Here is a 20338-nt window from a genome sequence, read left to right on the forward strand (position 1 = left end):
TTAAAGCGCAGTTTGCGCCCATGAATAATGTTTAAGGTACACACACACACACACACACAGTCCAGGGCAGGTCTTACGTTAGAATGCAAATCCCTGTAAAACGCAACGTGAAACGAGTGTTTTGTCAGCTCACGTGCCCAGAAGTAAGGATGGTAAGCCAGGTCTATAAATAACATCTCAATTTTTTTTTTTTACAATGCTTTCATAATATCAGGGAGACTGAGTTCAGATCAGTGATTTTTCTTCTCTTTGCGTGCGTGTTTGATTTTTGTATGGTTAGCAACCACAGGGTGGGGGTGGGTGGGGGTAAGGGGGATCTTTTTACTGATGCATCTGCTGCAATAAGAGAGAGTTTTATTGCAACAACAGAGTATCACGGAGGCCTGCCCCATTCTTTACCTCCAAGGGGCTGCACCGCACGAAGCTGAGGCAGGCCTCTATAGAGGAGATGGTTCTGTTGTCTTTCACTGCAGTGGGAGCGTAAAAAAACAGGCAGGAATCTCCACAGGCTCTTAAGGGCCAATTTCCTCCTCGTCTCAAGACTATAGAAACAAAGGGAAATTTAGACGGGATTTTTCTGACGTTTGGCAGCGATCACAAAAGCACCCAAAACAGTTTTGTTTGCGTTTGTAGTCTCGTCTCCATCCCTCTCTGTCAAAGCTTGCTTCTCCAAGTGAGATGAGATTAGAGATTTCCTCCTGACGCAAAGAGACAAATATTCTTTTTAAAGCAGATATTCAGCAAGCTTGATGGTACGTATTGAGCTGGTCAACTAAGCAGTTCTAGTGGCAGCATTGATTCAAACCATGTGAGCTTGTCTGAGGGAGACTGTGGGGGTTTGGCCCAGGAAAAGACCTCTGATCCCTCAACTCCACATTGTTTTGCTCAAAGGGGGAATTGCAGGAGGTGTGTGTGTGTGTGTGTGTTTAAGGTGGGGGTTGCATAGCTGCTCTTTGCCTTACTGCCTGAATGTAATAAAAAATTTAATGCACATCCGGGGGATGTTGATGGGGGACTGTAGAGAGGCACATCATCCGTTAGTGTCTTCACGTGGCTCGTAAGCTTATTGGATCATAGGGGTAGAAACTAAACTGAGTGAGATTTCTTCATTCTAGCTCCCGTTCTTAAGCAGGGATCCAAACCAACCAGGTTAAAAAAGCACACTACAATCTAAAAAAAACATCAGGCTTCATATGTTCCTCTGCTGTTTTTTTTTGTTTTTTTTCACCTAAAAAAATATACAAAAATCCCAGACTGCAGTCTCATGGTATGTTCCTCTGCACGTGTATTTCGAATGAATTGCTGGTAGACTTTTTTTTTTTTTCATACCCCTTCAGTGCTTTTTCTTTTTTTGGGCCTCTGTTTTTTCAGCCTCTCCACATTGGATCTAACTATTCATTATAGGCTTTACCGAGGAGCTCTCTGGCTCTAAAAGTGCACCCAGTGACATCTTCGCTGAAGTGAATCTGGCCTAAAATGGCCTTCTGGACCCATTAAGGGAGCTGGGCGTGAATCCAGATCTCAGGGATGCCTCATCCCTGATGTTATTAGTTCTTTAAAGATGCCTCCTCTTCAGCTGTTTGACTGTTCTCCTCCAGCGTCTGTCAGCACTGGTTTGCAGTCGCAGGCAGTGTGAGCAAACTGCTTGTAATTTGGTTATATTCAGAGCACTGATTATGAGTGTCTGTGGTGAAAAGTCCCGAGCCTCGCAGATTAAATGCCCTTGATTTTTCACAGAGCGCCTGTCAGAATCCCTACAACAGTTCGGGGCTCATGCATGAAAGAATGTGCATGACCTTGTTCACATGACTGTCTCACACTAAAAAAAAAAAAAGGAAAAAAAGAAGAGGGGGTAGAAGCAAAGAGGGATTGCATCAGGGGCTCAAATGCCCAGCAGTCCATAGGCTTTTTGTTCTTTTTCTTTTTATCTTTCTTCGCTGGCTGTCCACAGTATAAAGGAAAGCGATCACCAGGGATTTCCATACAGTGGAGAGAAAGCACAAGGGAAGAGGAGCTTTAGCTAGTTTGCCTTCTGAAGTAAAGGGATGCAAAATGGGCTACATGAGCGATGTCTGTCTGAGAGGCAAGTGACGGGCAGCTTAATCTGACTCATGTGGTATTTAAGCACGGAAGTCCTCTTGCCTTGCAGGAGATGAGGCCCATGAAAAAACAGATGGCGCTTTATTGTTTCTTGGTGCAATGGACTGTAAGAGCAGGATACATTTTCAGTGTTGTTGGTTGGAATTATTTCATGAAAGAGAGTCTTTCTGGATTCTGGTAAAGCAGTAACTCCTTTGGTCTTTTTTTTTTTGGCTTTCTCAGAAGGTGCAGGATCAGACAGATCAACAGAAGTGTCCCTGACGGTTTGTTCTGTCAGGCAGCGTGAAGACAGACAAAACTGTAGGTGATGTTTTGGCATTAGCAGGGTAAAAACTATAACTGTCACTTCCTCTGGGCTCTTCAATGCCGATTTTATTTGGCAAGCGTGTGCTGAGAACTGGGAAAATGAGAACAACATAATATAAACAGAGTTCTGTCCCTAAACAGAGTTGGCCAGGATACTGTCAGTTTCTGACGGGCGGGGGGGGGGTTTGCTTTCGTAAACGGCTGGATAAGAGTCATCAGCTATGGCAGAACATGAAGTACTAAATTTATTATATTCAACAATCCACCTGGGATTTCCCGGCAAAGCTACTTACAGCTTTAATATAGAGTACAGCTTGTGACTTTGACATGATGCAGTAATGCAAAAGCCAGACCTTAAATAATCGTGAATGTCAGTTTTCAATTTGTCGAGCCCTTTCAACATCTCCTGCATGCTCTTCTACATACATGCACCTCATGAACTGACTATGTAAGTTCTCTTTTTGGGGCTTCGTTGATCCCAGCTTGATGGGACTGACTGGATAGATGGACAGCACTGAGGCAAGGTCTCATGTTCTCTCGGGGGAGGGAAGGATCAGGCAGAATGCTCACTGTGCCACGTCTGCCTGAAAACCTCACAGCCAATGGCGACAGTGATTTAGTGGCCTGAAAGCCTGGAACGCCGTGGTGTGTGTGTGTGTGTGTGTGTGTAAAAGAGAGGGAGAGATCAGTTTGTCCAAAGGAACACGCCTGCTTTCACCTTCAGGTGAACATCAATAACACATTTTGTCATCAAGGTATGTTTGCAATGGCAGAGGGGTGAAATGAGTTCAACGGTGCCGCTGCCACTCTCCTGGGAACGGCCGCAGGGCAGCATTTCACAACCTGCCATCACTCGCTCCCAAAACGGCACCTTGCCACCAACCTTCAAAGCTGTTGCTTCCCTTTTTAATGCAATTCGTCGTTTACTAAATTGAGATGCCCCCAGAGCGGGATGTTCATCCAGCTGTAAGGTTAACAAGAGCAACAGATACATGTTTTCTGTTTTAGGGCCTGTTGTTTCAGTCACTTTTTAAGGTATAATGAATGGGTGTGGTCCGTCGCGCTGAACATTGGCAGAGCAACTGGCTTTTCGACACGCACAAACAAATGCTGCAGCTCACTGGTAACTTTGATGTGCTCTTAGGGTTTAGCGTGCCGTATGCTGGAGTGTGGTCTCATTTTGCATACATTAAAAGTTCAGTGTAATTTCTTTTTGCTCCACACATTTTTTTTTTGTTGTTTTTTTTCCTTTTGTCCACACACGAACAGTCCGCTCAGAATCACCGATGGGCCCCAGCTTGTTTGTAGAGAGAATTAGCCAGAGGCATCAGTCGGTGTACTGTACACCCGTTTGGCTTGACGCTAAATCCCCAAACAAGGGTTGGTGTACTCTGCAAAGCTCACTTTGATGAACAAAGCAGGGCAGACAGAAAAGATCCAGGCAGTGTCATTGATTCATCAGGGCTTAAAGAAGGCAGCTGATTGCAGACATTGTGACAATAGGGTCGTTATCTCACTATCAATAATTACCCCCCGTCTGTCCTGCGGCGGCAAACACACACATATACATACATATACAAGCACAGACACATGGGTGGGGAGAAGATCAAAACTGTTCAGGTGAAAGGCAGGAGGGGAGGGAGAGGAGGGTCGGCCCTATAAAATATTCATAGCTTCTTCATTTAAATCAATTCAGCTCTACAGGGGCAGTCAAGCATCAACTGTCAGAAATTGAGCTGGGCCTGTTGTAATCACTTCTTTACTTATTTCTACAGATGGCTTGTTCGCAATGGGCTCTGCATGGCTAGTTCACCGACACACTCTCCCATTCCTATCTCTGCAGCCCATCTCCATGTTTTATCCCCAGCCTCCCATAATGGAACACCCTTAAATTCATCTGGGTATTGAACCACGGACATTCATCACCCCAGAATTCATCTGCGAGGCATTTTCAGTCTCGGAGTGTCTCTTTTCTCCCACACACTTTATCTACCTCTGTTTCCGTCTCCGCGGTGGCATTTCTTCGCGTGGCAAGCCTGAGCCAGGCGGTCGGTGTCACGATTAATCTTTAATGTTCCCCTGCCCTAATTTTCCCTCATATTTTACAAGATTTTCTTTTTGCCCTCCATCCACCTTTTTTTCCCCAGCATCTGCTGTGTGTAGAGTGATTACATCGTGTGTTGCCTTGTTTCATCAGTTGCGGAAACCCTCAGGCTGCCTCTGCCTCCCCTGTGCAGTTAACCATCTTCTCAGGCCACTCGCTCTAGGCCAAAGCACAGGACTGTTGTTTCCACCAACACACTTATTCCTGAGTCCCCCTCTGGGGATCTGTGTTAACGTCACATGGATGACAACTGTGCACACCTCAAGTAGTTCTCACACACACACACACACACACACACACAACACGCATCACAGTGGAATGCCCTCCTATTTTGAGAGTGGGACAGCCAAGAAAATAGGGTAGAGGTTAGTGTGCTAAAAATACAAGAGCCTGGCAGTGCTGCCGGGGCAAAAAATAGCACTGTGTTGCTGCCGTCTCAGTCAGTTTTGTTAATGGAGGAGCAGGGGAGAATGCTCAGCTCATGTTTGTGTTCAATGCATGAAACACGTTCTGAAAAGAGGTCTGAATCACTCAGACTTAACCCTATTTATTTTTCCGCGCACAAAAGCAAAGGGCCCCCTCAGCTAGAACTGTGCTTTTAATAAGCTAGCAGCCCATCTCCAAAGATAGAAAAGATCCGCGATGTGTCGGATGATCTCATCGTGGTTGATAACTGAAGCCTATTTTTCTGAGCTACTATAATACCTGATGGGTGTGTGGGTGTGTTTTTTTTTAGCAGACCCCAAGGGCACATACAAAGAGAAGAAGGCTAGACTTTTTGTATGTCTTGATTTATGGAAGCGTGTTCCTCAAGTAACATTGGATACCCATATTGTGTATCGTCTGTTCATATCATCCAGTCCCAGCCCTGCTCAGCTAGACTCAGTCTGGTCCCACTTGGTGACGGAGCAACCAGGACAGTCCGCACAACCACTCTTGTCTCTTTCCCACAGTCCCTCTGAATCATTTCATATTCATTATGTGTTTGGTTGCAGCCTGGCCTCTGACATTTGACTCTCAAAGACCCACCTGGGACCGGAATGAAATAGAGTGCCAACAGTGTGGTGGAGGTGAGAAGGAAGAGTGTAGTGGTAGATGGTGACGGATAGGACAGCGTGTTCGACTGCAGGAAGCCGACAGGCTCAGGTTACAGGCCGCTTGTTGCCCGCTTGTGAGATGTTTGCGGGTCGAGGAGCTTCAAAGGGTTAAAAGATGCGACTGGGAAAAGACTGAAACAACTGTCCTATTTTTGTATGAATGGAAAAGCTTTGCGTTTAAAAAGAGATGCGCTTATATCAAGCAGGCCTTTCTTTTCATAAAGACATGTTGTACAGCCCTGTTTGTGACTTGTGGCGTCTTGTAGGGAGCATTGTTAGTGAAGTACTCTCCCTGAGAGGGAGATATAGTCACTTAGAGGATATCAGACTAATTAAGCTATCCTGTCAGATGTTCAAGAGCTCTCATTGTTCAGGGAGAAATAAATTTGTCACAAACCTCTTCGCTGCTTTGCCCCAGTGCAGGGCTCAGTCGGTGACCTCCTGCTTTTTCTGATATTCATACCCAGAGACAGAGCACTGGGAAAGAAACCAAGATAAAGCCCTCAGCATGGCATTAGCCTTCCCGTTTGGACAAAACTAGATGCAGAGACGTCTCTTGTCTATCTCTTATTCCGAGTCATCTTTTTCAAAAGCCCTGTCGGCCTGGATGTTCCTTCAGTTTGGGAAGAGGGTGGTCGGATGCAGCGGAGCACTGGGAGCTCATTCTGTTGTGCCATTAGATTTTTAACAGTAAGCTGAAAAGTTTTTTTTATATATATTTGTATGAAAAGATGAGAGAAAGGTAAGAGAGTATTTTGTGTTTATCCATTTAAGGGTTGATTTGTCAAATGTGGGATGGAAACAGTTTTTTCCAAATAAGTTCTGAGGAAGAAACAGTTTAACTCTCATGGCTGATCACATCAATTCTCAACTGTTTCCACTTCAGGGGAAGAAACATGGCCAGCACTATCTAACGGTTTTTCCTTTTTCTTTGAATATGGCAAACGCAGTAAGTGGTATTCAGTCCTTCTGTAAGGTTTTCTTTGGATTTGGATATCGCGTTGCCTTGTACAGTGTTTATTACAGCCTAGCCCATATTTTCACCATCTGATGATCACCTGGATTATTTGCTCCTCTCTTGGTAATGCAAACGTGCATGATTAGCATTTTATTTTTAACCTCAAAAAATGTCATTCAATAAGTGGCCACTTTTCTTGTGCTTTCGTGTAGTTTTAAAAGTTAACAGTCCTTGGTTTTCTAATATCAGGATATCAGGACATATTTGTGGCTCAGAGGAAGCCGATCAGAAGTGTATTAGCTCTGTGATAAATAGGCTTTCCTCTCCTCACAGTCTCTTCTCCAACCATGGAGCTGACTAATGGAAAATGTGACAACAGTTTGAACCAGACTTGTCAAGTGGCACAGCGTGGCGCTACTATCTCCTTTGCTTGTGGCATTCAGCGGCACCGCCGCGCCGGGACACCCAGCTTTGCCCTCGCCCCATACGTGGGAAACCTTTGCACAGCACTGCTGCCACTGTAGCGGTTCCACAATGGAGCTGGATTATTGTGTCTGGGCTGTCAGCACCTCTCAGCTGAAAGAAAATGAGAGGGAGGTTAGGAGAGAGAAAGCGAAGTAGAGAGATCTCAGGCCACGGGAAAGGGAAGGGAGGGCTCCGGGAGGGCTGGCATTTTCAAACAGTAATCTCTGTGGAGGCTTTCAGGGGGTTTAATGTCATTTTTGGCCTCTGGATTTTTGCCCTTTTCTCCTTTTGAACAAAAAAGCAGCTGAGAGCGGATGGGGAGGGAAAAGAATGAGGAAATAAGAAAAGGGATACAACAGAGACGGAGTGAGAGCCTCAGCTCAATGACTGATATTATTTGTGTCCTAGTGCGACTGATGGGGACTTGGCCTGCATCCAGTAGCTGCCAACAGGCCAGTGACGGTAAATTGAGTCTAGTACACAATGACCTATATCTCCATCCTGTTTGACACATCACAGTGTCGCTCTTCATGTTGCCCGTTTCTTATTTTGAACGTTTTTGTGTTTCATCACGCTCCATTTTTCTAACTTGCGCTATTTTAGCTTTAAAGATAATAACATGTTCAGGGCTATAGATTACAATCCCAGAAAAAAGGGCCAACTAATGTTTTTTTTTTTTTTTCATGTGTAGTCTGAACAACTTTCCAGATTTGCTCCTTCTGGCTTCAGGCAAGAATGGCAACACCAACTTTTGCTCTCCATTGTGAATTATAGATCAGATCTAATGCAGCGATTAGACACCCACACACGTCTCTCTTATGCTTTGCTGACCAGCTTCGTTCCCTTTTGCGGGCATTGCTGGCTGCCCATGAAAGTCTGGCATTCGGTGTGGTTCCCTGTCCTTGCCACCCAGGCTTGTCCTCCTTACACTGCCCACCTCTAATGAACCTCCAAAGCGACATACATCCTGAGGCTAGTGAGAGGGAAAAAAAAAAAAAAACTCTGCTCTTGCACATATGCTAGCTAAAGCCTTTCATGTCAGTAATCCCCTGCACTGGGAAGAGCTGCATGGGAATCCTGGTCAGCTGACTTTAAAGGGAGAAGAAGGGAAGGAGGAGCTATTGCAAGGTTGAAGTCTAAGCTCCCCTTCCGTAAAGCCTGCTGGGATTCTCCATGGGCTTGACATAACCAACCTCACCTGCCCTCACTGCGCAGCGGGAAGCTCCATCACCGCCTTCCCCTGAGCTGGCCTACTTTGGACTGTTTGATCTCATTGTGGAAGATGCAAGCTTGCCCGCTGCCTGGCAGGCAGAGAGAATTCCTTGATGCTGGGGGTTGGTGAGGTGGAGCAGTCTTCAGTGGAGAGGCTTAATAACTGTATTAACATCGGTGGCTCCCAGAGGACGCACGCCTACACGCCTCTCACTTTTAATGCTCTGGCCTAATTTTCTCCCTGCGCCTTCTCTCTTTTCAGCTCAGTTTTCTTTTTTTTTTTTTTTTTCAGTCGATTTAGGAATCAAGACGTATTAAAGTAAACACAGTTTCTCTCTGTCCGCCCTCCCTATCTTCTTTGTACTATTGTTTCATTTGTTCCTCAATTTCTCTCTGTGCTCCTTTTGATTTACACTCTTGGCACATCCAATAATTCCTCTAGTAATCCACTTCCTGTAACTCTTCATGTCTTCATTATTTCCTCCATTTTTTTCCCCCCTGCTGCTGATTCTTATTTCTGATTTGCATTATTGCTTTTGTTTGCTCTCAATGTTCCACTCATCGATTGGATAACTTTTCCCTCGAGATTTGTAATATTACAATCAACTTTGACATGAAAGAACTATACTCTTTCCTCGCCTCTGTTTGCCGCCTTTCATGACAGTTCCCCATATCCACTGAATTATATATCGGAAAGGGCTGAATAATTGATTGGCCTCACTTAGTTTAATGGACAGTTAACTCAGAGCTGTGTGCGTTCCTGTTGCAGCGCAATAACTGGGTTGCAGAAACTAAGGACCCCTTCACCTCGAGGGTCATAATGAGGCCCAGGACACAGGCCAGATAGAGATAGCAGCCAGAAGCAGCCAGCTGGCTAAAGGTTTACTGGAGCCCGGAAGGAAAGAGCAGAAGGGAGAGGTGGAAGCATTCACACCAAGCTCACCTGAAGGCTCGCTCCTGAACCAATAGAAAGGGAAGGCATGCTTGAATTTACTCTAAGATCCATATTTTGGTTCATTTGTTCACTTTTAAAGGCCTACTGCATTTGAAATGCTCTATAATTCACCGTTTTTTTTAGTGAATGACAGCAGAGCGTATGTTTCAGCATACCAAATGGTGCATTTGTATGGAATTTGTCAACTCCTTTAGAGCGCAAACTTTATATCAAATGCGTAAGCTTATTTAAAGCTTAGTATTGTTGCATTAAACATACAAATTCATGAAAACTGGAACAGTAATTTTAAGGAACTGGCTAGTCAACATTATGAAGGGAAAAAAATTTGATAAATGACAGCGTTTTTATTTCCAGGCGACCATGTCCACAATAAAACTGACAAATATATTTTGAATATCACATGAATTAATTATTTTATTTATTTATTTATTTATTTTTAAATGCTAAAAGCCCCCTTCTCTCTCTTTTTTTTTTTTTTTTTTTTTTTTTTTTTTTTTTTGAAATCTCAACATCCTCTCACTAAGACCAGTCTGGTCTGACTGGTGAGCAGCCATATCGCAGGAAATAGTGTGTTTTGTGTATGCGTTGTGATCAAATGGCTCCCCCCAGGCTACAGTGAAAGGTCAGGGATCCATGCAGGAAATTAGTGTCTGCAGAGGCACAGACAGAGCGCACACACACACACACACACACACACACACACACACACACACACACACAGAGAGAGGGTAAAAGCACAACACTTACCCGAGGAAGCTAAACATGTCCTTCATTAAATTCTAGTAACATCCCACCGCTCTCACCTGATGACTGACTGCTCTCATCAGCCATTTGTCCTTAACACACAGCAAACTTATGCTCCCTATTGACAAGCACCTCTATTTTTTTTATTTTTTTTTATTCTTTATATTTTTGCATTAGCACTGACACAAAAGACGAACGATTCTGCCGCTTTCCGCCCACTCGTTCATCCCTCGCTCAGCCCAAATCTTCCACTAAGGAGCCCCCCGATACCACAAATCAGACATTTGAATCCAATTTGTGTCATCACTCATCGTTAGGAAGGATGAGCATGAGAGGAGGGGCTGGCTTTGTAGTGCTAAGGATAAGGTATTTATAGCGTGCATTATCTTCTTTTTGTAGAATTACTCACCTTAATTTATTCCTAAAAAAACTAGTTGGTCAAACTCCAACTAATCTATTCATCAGTAAAATCAGTTCTGCGTTCGTGTGAAAGCTGATCAGAGGCCAGTAGTTTTTGCATTTCCGATGCCCACGATGCTTTTTTTTCTCTGCGTCTTGCCATTTTAAATAATTCGGCCATTTCCCAGAGGTGTTTAGACCATTTTAACCCCTGTGCTGAAATGGTAACCCCCCCCCATGCCCACGGCATCACCGGGCTCTTTACCAGAGCAGTGACACAAAAACGGCACACCTGCTTCATCTTCTTGTCCACACCTTTGCAAATACCTCCTTTCTACATCCGCAGCTCTACCCTTTCAGTTTACCCTAATTTATGAAGGGAACTGTTGTCATTATGTTTCTCATGTGCGGCCGCGGAATGCACATTAACCTACTGAGGCTTGAAGGCCGAGTTAAATTACAAGCAAGTTTAACTGTTGGCTCTAACTCACGTTGACAAGCGCATGAAGTGACGAACCCAGAGTTTGAGGATTTTTAAGGGAAGCAACCCAGTGAGAGGCCACATTATTTGGCATCACTGAGCACACGGCCTCATCCAGCCGAGTCACGCACATGCTGCACTCCCGACCTCACCCCCACTTCCACTGTCACGCTCCTACTCTGAAGTTGAGAAGATCAAACCCTCGTAATCTATTCCCCCTTGATTGACTATTGTGTTATCCGCTGAGAGGGGGTAGAGGGGGAGGAGGAAGGGAGAACATGCGTTGAGAAAGGCGGTTTAACATGACAAAGCCTGTCCCCGGTGAGCCTCTCTTTTCTCCCCAGGTCCTCATGAGTCTCTTCTCTTTCTTCCCTCTCTCTTTATCCCTTGTACCCTCCTTTTTTCTTTCTTTCTTTCTTTCTTTCTTTTTTTCCACCTCCTCCTTGCCCTTGCAAGTACACTTTAACCCTCTAATGCAAATAGCCCTTTGCCCCCTCCATATTTATGACCCTTCTTCCTCCATCGTTGAATATGCGCTTAAGTCCGGAGAGCCTTGAATGCTGCCAGTCACATTGGATTAGTGAGTGTCAATGGGCAGATAACCTCTCTGTTAGAGTGAGTGAAGAGCTAACACTCGAGCATAAGCATTCATGACAGTCCTTTGGCCTTCAAACACCGAGAGGCACTGTGTGTGGCACTCGGCCCAATAAAGATGAATGGGGTCTGGTTAATGTGTATAAGTGTAATTTCAATGCAGGCAGACACACTTGTGTGTGAGGCGGACTTTCCAGCCCTCCTTTCCAAGTGATTGTTGTTTTGTTTTTTAATGCCGGAGAGCAGAAATGTGTTTATGATCTCATCACTAATTCAAATAATCTGTTCCAAATCTTACAACAACATTTTTTTTTCTAAGAGACCTACTGTTCTCTCAGCCTCTCTTCTCTAGTTCTCATCTCTTCCCCAGCACCCGTTTTCTTCATCATTACTTCTAAACCCCCCCTGCAAAATCCATATTACAGGTTTTGATTTAATGTCGTAATTTAAAGCTCATTTGGTTGTTGCGGTGATTCTAAGTTTCCTTGGAATCTGAGTCATCCAGATGAGTAAACGTTAACCTTCAAGACTTCTTGATTGGCCACACAGTGAGACTCTGGTTTTGATTGGCCCAAGTTTAGCACTGCTTTGGCTGTACTGGTATGCATGAAGGAAAGCACGCACACAGTCACCCACTCGGGCACAATCTTACTGCGCGGTTGAGGCTTAATGTATTAGAAAGCTATTTTCACAGTTAGAGCAGAAGCTTAAATGAACAATTGGTAAAAGTCTGTGCTTTTACTTGTGCGTGTGTTCCTGTTATGCCTCACCGATGACCTTGATTTTGAATTATGCGTCATTAAATATCACAGCTGGAAGACGCTCTAGGAAGGCTGTATTATTTAATCGTTGACAAAGGGAGGTTACTCTTTAGTTACACCGGAGCAAACGTGCCAGCGTGCACAGCTTTTATGTTGGCTTCCTTTGTCGTGTTTGTGTTGTGTGTCTCGGATCCTCTCCTTGTCCTGTTGCTCGTCTCCTCTTTCTCCTCAGATGCACTTTCTTTCTCTCTGTCAGAACCTGTCCTTCGTGCCGTCTAATGAAGGTCGATCAGGATACTGAGCTTGTATACAACTGATCGGCTACTGTAAATAACTTTGTGTCCGGTAGCCGATCCGCTGCCAGCTAACATTCCCTGTACCTTTTATGAGGAATAACTGTCGAAAAGCCTTGCTAATCACAGACCCATGCCCCGCTGACTCCCCAGCCTTTGCTCAGAATGCTTAAGCCCTCCTGGCTGATATTTTTTCATTCTCATGCACAGTCTTACACCGAGTATCATGCATTCATGGAGTGTTACAGGCTGTTCAAACACACTTTCGTGCCTGAACTCATCCTGGCATTCTCTGGCCGATAAGAGCTGACTTTTGCCCTCTTTGCCCACCATTATGTCCCACCCCATCAACTCATGCCAGATATCTCAGGTCACCCTGGGGCATGTGCCAACTCGTATAGTCCGAGTGTCACTCAGCATGCATTGACAGCTGCTGGGTAGAGGTGCACTTTCTTACTCGTGGTTGCAGGAAAGCGTTGGTGCCAGGGATCTAGTGGTTCTCTCCAGCAAGATGGATTTCTGTGAATGCTCTTGGTGTCGACTGGACTTCTGAAATGCATTTGTGTTGTAGCCGTCCTGTAGTTTGTCAGGAGTCTCATAATTAATTGTTCCAAGTCTGACGTGTGGCAGCAGCAGCACACAGCAGCTACTACGGTTAACACGAAGTCTTTCCTCAAAGTCTAGTCACCTTTGCCATCTGCTCAATCACTCGCTGCCCCTCCCCCTCCCTCCACACCCTCCAGTATGTCCACACATGTTCTCGGTTCTGTCTCCATTTGCCGGCAAGCACTGATAGCAAAACCTGGTGTGTTGTTATTTCAGAGGCCTGGCAGCACAGAGGGAGAGGTTGTCTTGGGCCCCTTGGAGAAGGACTCAGGAACACGGCGGGGGCCGCTGTGCTGATTTTTCAAGAAATAAAAAAACAGGCCTAGCCTGGACAAGAACATGCTGATGTTCACACGCACAGGCGCTCGCACACATACAAAACGTATGAAAAAGCACACACTCCACCAGGTTTACACGAGTTTGTACATTTGTGTTTGTGTTCCTTCGTGGCAGAAAAAAATGCAGACATGTCATATACGCATGCAAACGTCCCCCATGTCAGCCAGATGTAAAGATGCCATAAATTACTAATGCTAAGTACAACCTGGTGTTTTCCCCACCACTGGTCCAAGATAAACACCTCCATTTCCTGGTGCTGAGGACGGATCGTCGCAACAGGCAGGAACGACTCCTTGCTCTGCACCGCCTTGCCCTTCGGCCTCTGCTCGGGCCCTCATCTATCACTCGCAAATGTGTGTTTTTCTTGCTGTAACACTCCAGATGAGGTAGTTACTTGGCCTCAATTTGGAGAGCTATCCATCAAAATGTAGATCTCGGAGTCGGTGTGGGCTACAAAATACGGTACACGATTAAAACTCAAGCTGTCACATCAATTTCTGCACTGTCTGCTATGTTTTAATATCCACAGTGTTTGCAAAACAACAGCCTGACATTTCTCTGAAACGTGGACCACAGCAAACTGTCCCAGATGAAAGGGATGTGTTGTTTACTGCGGGAAATCCTACTGGCATCGGACTAAACTCAAATTGGATCCAAGCTCTTCCCTGCTGCACTCCAAGAGCATCGTGGCAACAGATCAGAAAATGAAAAATGCATCTGAACTCCGTTTCAGATATTTATACATAAATCATCTCCAGATTGTAGTTATCAATTCAATGGCGTGCAGCAAAGCAAAACTGTTCCCTCGATAAAAGTAGGAAGGGGAGGGGGCGCTGGACTCAGTAAGGGGCACAGGTGTGAAAAGGGGAGATGAAGGTTGAAAGAGGCAAGAGAGGAGGATTTGGTTTCAGTGAATATAAGAGGCATGAGGCATGCTGTCTGCTCTCCTGCCCCATGTTAACCTCCACTGGCTCTCCTTTCTCTACTTATGTGTGTGTGTGTGTTTTCACTTATGCCTGCCCGCCCTGCCATTAATTCCTCCCTCTCTCGCGTCTAATAACTGTTCACACTCCGTGTTTGAACACAAACACGACCCACTGGTACTCTCCTTACAGCTGTCAGTCTGCGTGCCTGCTAGCATGTGATCGCGCGCGCCCGCCCTCACCCCGGCTCATATTCAGATGGCATGCGTGGCTTTGCTGTCAGTAATCAGTGTGAAGGCAGAGAATGGAACCCAATCCATTTTCAGTGGAGAGCTGTTATGACTCTTTGTTAGAGAATGACAGGATTTCCCTGTAAGCAAGGAAATAGTGCCATTTCCCCTCTCAGTAATTGAAGAGTGCTGACAAAGCATTCCACATACACATGTGTGTATTATTTTCCCTAATGCTTATCCACATTCCTGCATGGAAACCAAAAATAAACTCTGGGTATTTACCTTCAGTCAAGCACAAAACACGAGCAACGCTCTGCTCACTTGTTCGTTTGATTAATTTCACATTAAAGCTTTTAAGTTGCTGCAGATCATTTTTATGGACATTCATGATAGTTGTGCAAGGGGGTTTTCTATCCCCGGGGTTTCTTCATTAGAGTTCCCACTTCATTATTTTTGGCAGACCTAAAAGCTAGCCTTAATGGAGCACGCTGTGACTTGGTGGTCTCCTCTGTCTGATGTCTCTTCTTCTTCACATTCGGTGCATGGAGAGACCAATGGATCTCTCTGTGTTCCTTCATGTACTTAACAAATGGTGAGCATGTGTGTGTCCAGTTAACCCAATGGAACCCTGAGAGCACAATGGTCCGCGGCTGAGTAGGATTCAACAAAGTGGAAGACGACCCCCCCCCACCCCATCCATTTGGCCTCCATTTTCTCCAGTTCTTTTTACCACAGTCCAGCCTGCCAGCCTGCTAATGTAGTTAGCTTCCCTCTAATGATGGTGAAATCTCATTAATATGCTTCACAGCCGAGCCCAGTAACCAGTGGGGATGAAGGTAATCAAATCTCAGAGGACTAACCTAGGGCTGAACCTCAAGAACTGCTCAGTTGCTCTGGTCTGAGACAGCCCAACGTCTGGAGGCTTGATAATAGCCAGTGGGCTTGTGTGTGTGTGTGTGTGTGTTTGTGGTCCGGTTGCCTTTGAAGTGCTGATGTTTGCCAGGCTATCTCATGTCAGTGTTACAGCTGAAGGCAGTTCATCATCGGAATAGATTTCATTTCAGTCTTGTGCATATTTGTCCATTTAAGTCTGGTCCTGCGGTAAATGCTCATGGAGGAAGTGGCTGCGATGGCTCAGCTTCGCTCTAAGTGCACTTGAGGCTCATGATGTATGCAAAGTGAATTTGAAGAGTGGCATTACAGACCACTCGCACTTGAACTTAATTAAATCCCCAATACGTTGGCTCTGAGTTTGAGAACACCTCAGAACATTAAGCTATTAGGGCATGTGGGGGCAGCTTACAAGCATAAGTGGACATTGTTTTTAATGCTTGTCTGGGAATCAAGGTAGAGATCTAAATAAATTGTGTCTGGGGACTTTGACTTGTATTCTTTTAGAATTGTTTTTTCCGAGATGAGTGCATTCTTCATTTCTGGCCAACAAATGTTCAGATAGCTTGAAAGTATGATTAATAGCCACAAAAGTATGTGATATTTAAAGAATTTTAGTGGTGCTGTTTTAGCCAAACACAGGTGTTCATACTTCTCAGATATAATCAGAGATCAGTCAAAGCTTCAGCTCAGTTGACCTTTGCCATTTAAACACAGTGAAGTGTCAGATTTGTTTTTGCTGGTTACGCCTGATTTTCTGAGCTGTTTATTCCCTGCTGCTTGGACTGGTCTAACGGCATACCAGACTGCACACTTTAATTCATCCTAATGTCTGATTAATGGTTTGTGTTCCACCTCCCCACCAAACCACAATAGGTGTCTTATCAGCATCTCCTCGCAGTATTTTGTTTTTTCTGTCTCCCAGTTTAAACATTTTTCAGCGCTGCTGGTTCCTGAGTCTGCATGCCTGAATGTTATTCTCCATTCATTGCGGCTCAGTATTGGATAAAGGAATGATATTCTAACTGTACATGAAGTATTGGTTACTGCGGTGACTTTGCCGGCTCTTTAGGGGCTCTGGTCTGGAAACCTTGCCAGGCACATATCCAGTGCTGAAATGTTGCAAGAGTGAGTCAGTCTTTCCAGTGTTTGTGCATTTTTTTTTTTTTTCTTCTATTAATTTTTTTTTTTTTGTGAATCACACAATAGGCAGGCTTGTATGATGGTTGGTGTTGATCAGAGCTTGGACGCAGGCTAGTGTTGAATAATGCCTGGGTGAGGGCTGCTAAGTAGCTCTGTCCTCTCTGCCGAGCGTCTCTGCCTGTGTGTCTTTCTGTCCACAGGCCTGCCATTGTTTTTCTCCATGCCTCAACTTGACAAGGCTCCAGAAGCCAGCCATTGTATTTAATTACAGGTCGCCAGCCCCCTCACAGACTCTTGTCCTTGTGTCCTAGATTTCCATGGGTGCTCTCATTAAGAGTGTACATTCTGTGTGTGTGTGTGTGTGTGTGTGTGTGTGTGTGTGTGTGTGTGTGTGTGCGCGCGCATCCGCTTGTTTGTGCTCAACTGATGTAGCATTTTTAATGGCCGTGTGAAAGCCTATAGTTTGTTCAGATTTTGGTATAGATGCCATTTTTGCGTGTGTGTGGAAAACATCTGTCTTTCATTCCCCTTTCTCTGTCTTTTTTTTTCTTCCTCTTTTTCAATACAGCAGTTTGCATGGCTGAAAAGGTCTGTGGTTATCCTAATAACGCAACCAGCGCCGTAATCAGTCCACATCAAGAGAGGCAGAAGAGGGCAGAGAACTGAGTGTTTTTTTTGCTAATGAGAAAATATGCCATGTTATGTAAGGACTGCTCTGTTTAAGCTTAATTTGCTAGACATGAGTGTCGTGACTGCATCGCCCTGTGGCACGGGCAACAATGGCTCATAACGACACCAGTATAATGGCAATAAGCAACAATGCTTCTCTCCTGTCCCACAATCTGTCCTTTTTCTCATATTTACTTGGAGTGAACCCTTACCTCCTTTGCATAAAGCCACCTCTCGTTTCGCCGACTAAAAAGTTGCACATGTCACGGGTATGAACATTTATCCACACATTCTTCTAAAATCTCCTCTTGAACTGATAAAGAGGTTTGTTTTGAAGGCTTGAAGTGAAAATTCAGGCAGGTTTGTGGAACTTCAAATCAACATCTTTGCCTTCTTAGCCCTGCCTCCCCCTCCCTTTGTCTCATTAGCGTTTTTTTTTTTATTCTTCATCTTCGTCCTTTCCCCCACCACTTATTGCAAGCTTATGTGCCACCCTCATAACTACACCTTTCCCCCATGAAATCATACTGACCACTTTAAATGGTGAACTCATAAGCTTGTTGCAGGTGTGAAAGTGGCACAAGAAGTCTGGGTTTCGTAGGGGACGTGTCTTGGCCCGATGGCGTGTCACCGTTACATGTTGCAATACGAGCTTTGTTGCTGTTTAGCTTAACTGTCCCAGACACCTGAAACCCTCTCGGACATGACGGACCGTAGACCTTTTGAAAATAAAGGGACACAATAACCGTAGTCATGGTCAACGGTTATTGTGTCCTTTTTTTCTTTCTTTTTTTTTTCTTTTTCCAGGAATCCTTGTCTTAACGTGAGGATCGGGTTGGTTTTTTTGTTTTGGTCTTTCTGAATGTAATCTTCATCTGTGCCTTTGTTCATCTGCTACAAGTAAAAGGAGACCAGCAAGCAGAGACTTGCACGCATTCACTATAAAAAAGATAGTATAGGTCATATAGATGACATATATTTAAATATATAAGTCAGCCTCTGGGTTCACGTAAACCATACAAGACTAAGTGTGAGCCACGGTCATCCAAGGACTGTTTAACCACATGGAAAAAAATTCTTTGAGTTAAAAAAAACAAAAACAAGGAGCTTACTGTCGTATCTGAATAATTTTGTTCAGATGTGAAAAGAAGCGTCTCAGGGATCTTATATACTGACCAGTCTTTGCTAATAAGACCAGCTACCAGGATATGATCCAAACAAAAGGCTTTTTGACAGTTTGTGTCATATTTTCAACCCGTTGAACGTTGTGTTCTCTCCCTTTGGGATTGAGATTGATTACGGCAACACCGGCGTATCCTTGTGATATCTGTTGTCACTGTTGATCATTTCCTTCTTCTTACGCCATGATTCTTCATTAAAACAGCAACTGTCTTTTGTTTCTTATCTGGAGCATCGAAAGCTGTGCTTGCTCCTTCCCCATCCACACAAATAATAAAAGCTGCCATCACAGGAATCTCACACCATATTCAAAGACCTATGTGTGGTGAAACACAGATGTACCTGGCTGTGAGGATAATTTCTGTATGTATCGGTGTTGATTGTTATCTGTAGAAGTTTTGCACCGCTGGTTTGGCTCTCTCCAGTTGCCCACAGGCTTTGCATCGAACTCCCCAATAGGTGGGCCAGGACAAATCTACAAATCATGGTTTATTTGGCAGGTTTTCTGTGCATTTCTTCAGCTTACCCGCCAGCAAAACCCAACTTTAGTTGAAGAACTTAAAGTTGCTAGTCATCTAGTGTACAACCATCTCTTTTTGCCTCACGTACCTCTAATGGAATTTCAGAAATGAGAAAGTCTTCAGTGTCTGTGGAGACCAGCCAAGTTTTGCTCATTTGACATCAATCTAGTTATTATTCATCTTTCATTCCTATTTGTTTTTGCATCCGACTCTCACCCGGGTTATCCCACCAGAGACCTGCCTCTTTAAGTCGGTCTCCAGCATGATTCTCAGTAGCCACTTGCTTTGTTCCCTTACTTTTAATTCTCTCATTAGAATATAGTGCTGTTCTTTATTTTTGTATGAATGCTAGGATTATACACGTACAAAATCTAAACTTTACCGTGCAGATAAATTGGAGATATTTTTAAACCACCCATGAAATTTTGATAGGGTCATTTAAGAAGTCTCCAGATTCCTGCAAGCTCATAATCAACATTTGCCAATAGGGATTAGAAACTTATCCAGCCAAGGGGTGAAGGTCTGTGCTGTGTTTTTATAATTGATTTAAGAGCTGAGTTTTGTAACCTACATGATACTGAGGTCAAAGTCTAAGACCTATTACGTTAAGGCAGTTTGCTTCCCCATAATCCATGCACATATGTTGTTTGCTTGGTCATTCTAACCTTTTACTGGGTGAAGGTGAAGTTTATTTCACCTCCTGCTTGCTGATGTGATGTTAGGTTTATGGTAAATGTGATGTGAGAACTTGTCTTCTGGAGTATTTTTGAAGTCCTTACACGATCGACCCAGGTTTAAAGAATAAGGCAGAACTCTGGTATCAGGAGAAAAGTTTTCATGCCTACGCAGCCCCCTGACCCATACTCAGGAACACATTAGTTCATCTACAAATAATAATACTGAACGGCTGGATTTATTAGTGCGGTTATGAACTCTGTGTGTGTTGTTTGAAGACATGTTTTGGCATCAGGAAGTTGTCCTCACATTTCAAGCCGTTTTTCTTTTTCCCCAACACATAATTAGGGGTTTCTTTTCTGGTGTTATTGGATGCATTTGAATGCCTTTCTGTCTGCTGTGCGTGGCTTAAGATCAGAGTGCACGTGTGCGCTCATGTATATTTGGTCCATTGCTATTGGTTCAATGCTGAACGTCTGTCAGTGCTCCATCCGATAGTTCTCACTAACCCGCATTTGTTGCTGTTTCCTCTCTGCAGCGATAGAGACCCAGAGTACCAGCTCAGAGGAGATAGTGCCAAGCCCGCCCTCGCCTCCCCCGCCACCCCGCGTCTACAAGCCCTGCTTTGTGTGCCAGGACAAGTCCTCAGGGTACCACTATGGTGTCAGCGCCTGCGAAGGCTGCAAGGTG

The 20338-nt window shown here is 44.5% G+C and overlaps 1 protein-coding gene across 4 annotated transcripts in view; it reads left to right on the forward strand.

Moving 5' to 3' along the window:
• The window catches only part of raraa (retinoic acid receptor, alpha a), a 131425-nt gene that overhangs the window by 97672 nt on the left and 13415 nt on the right, over positions 1 to 20338 (forward strand). For all 4 annotated transcript variants that reach the window (XM_075456817.1, XM_075456816.1, XM_075456818.1 and 1 more), the window contains one exon: positions 20187 to 20335. In XM_075456817.1, the coding sequence (XP_075312932.1) occupies positions 20187 to 20335 (149 nt within the window). The remainder of the gene's footprint in view (positions 1 to 20186; positions 20336 to 20338) is intronic.

The sequence above is a fragment of the Odontesthes bonariensis genome, chromosome 23 (assembly GCF_027942865.1).
Source record: "Odontesthes bonariensis isolate fOdoBon6 chromosome 23, fOdoBon6.hap1, whole genome shotgun sequence".
Taxonomy (NCBI): domain Eukaryota; kingdom Metazoa; phylum Chordata; class Actinopteri; order Atheriniformes; family Atherinopsidae; genus Odontesthes; species Odontesthes bonariensis.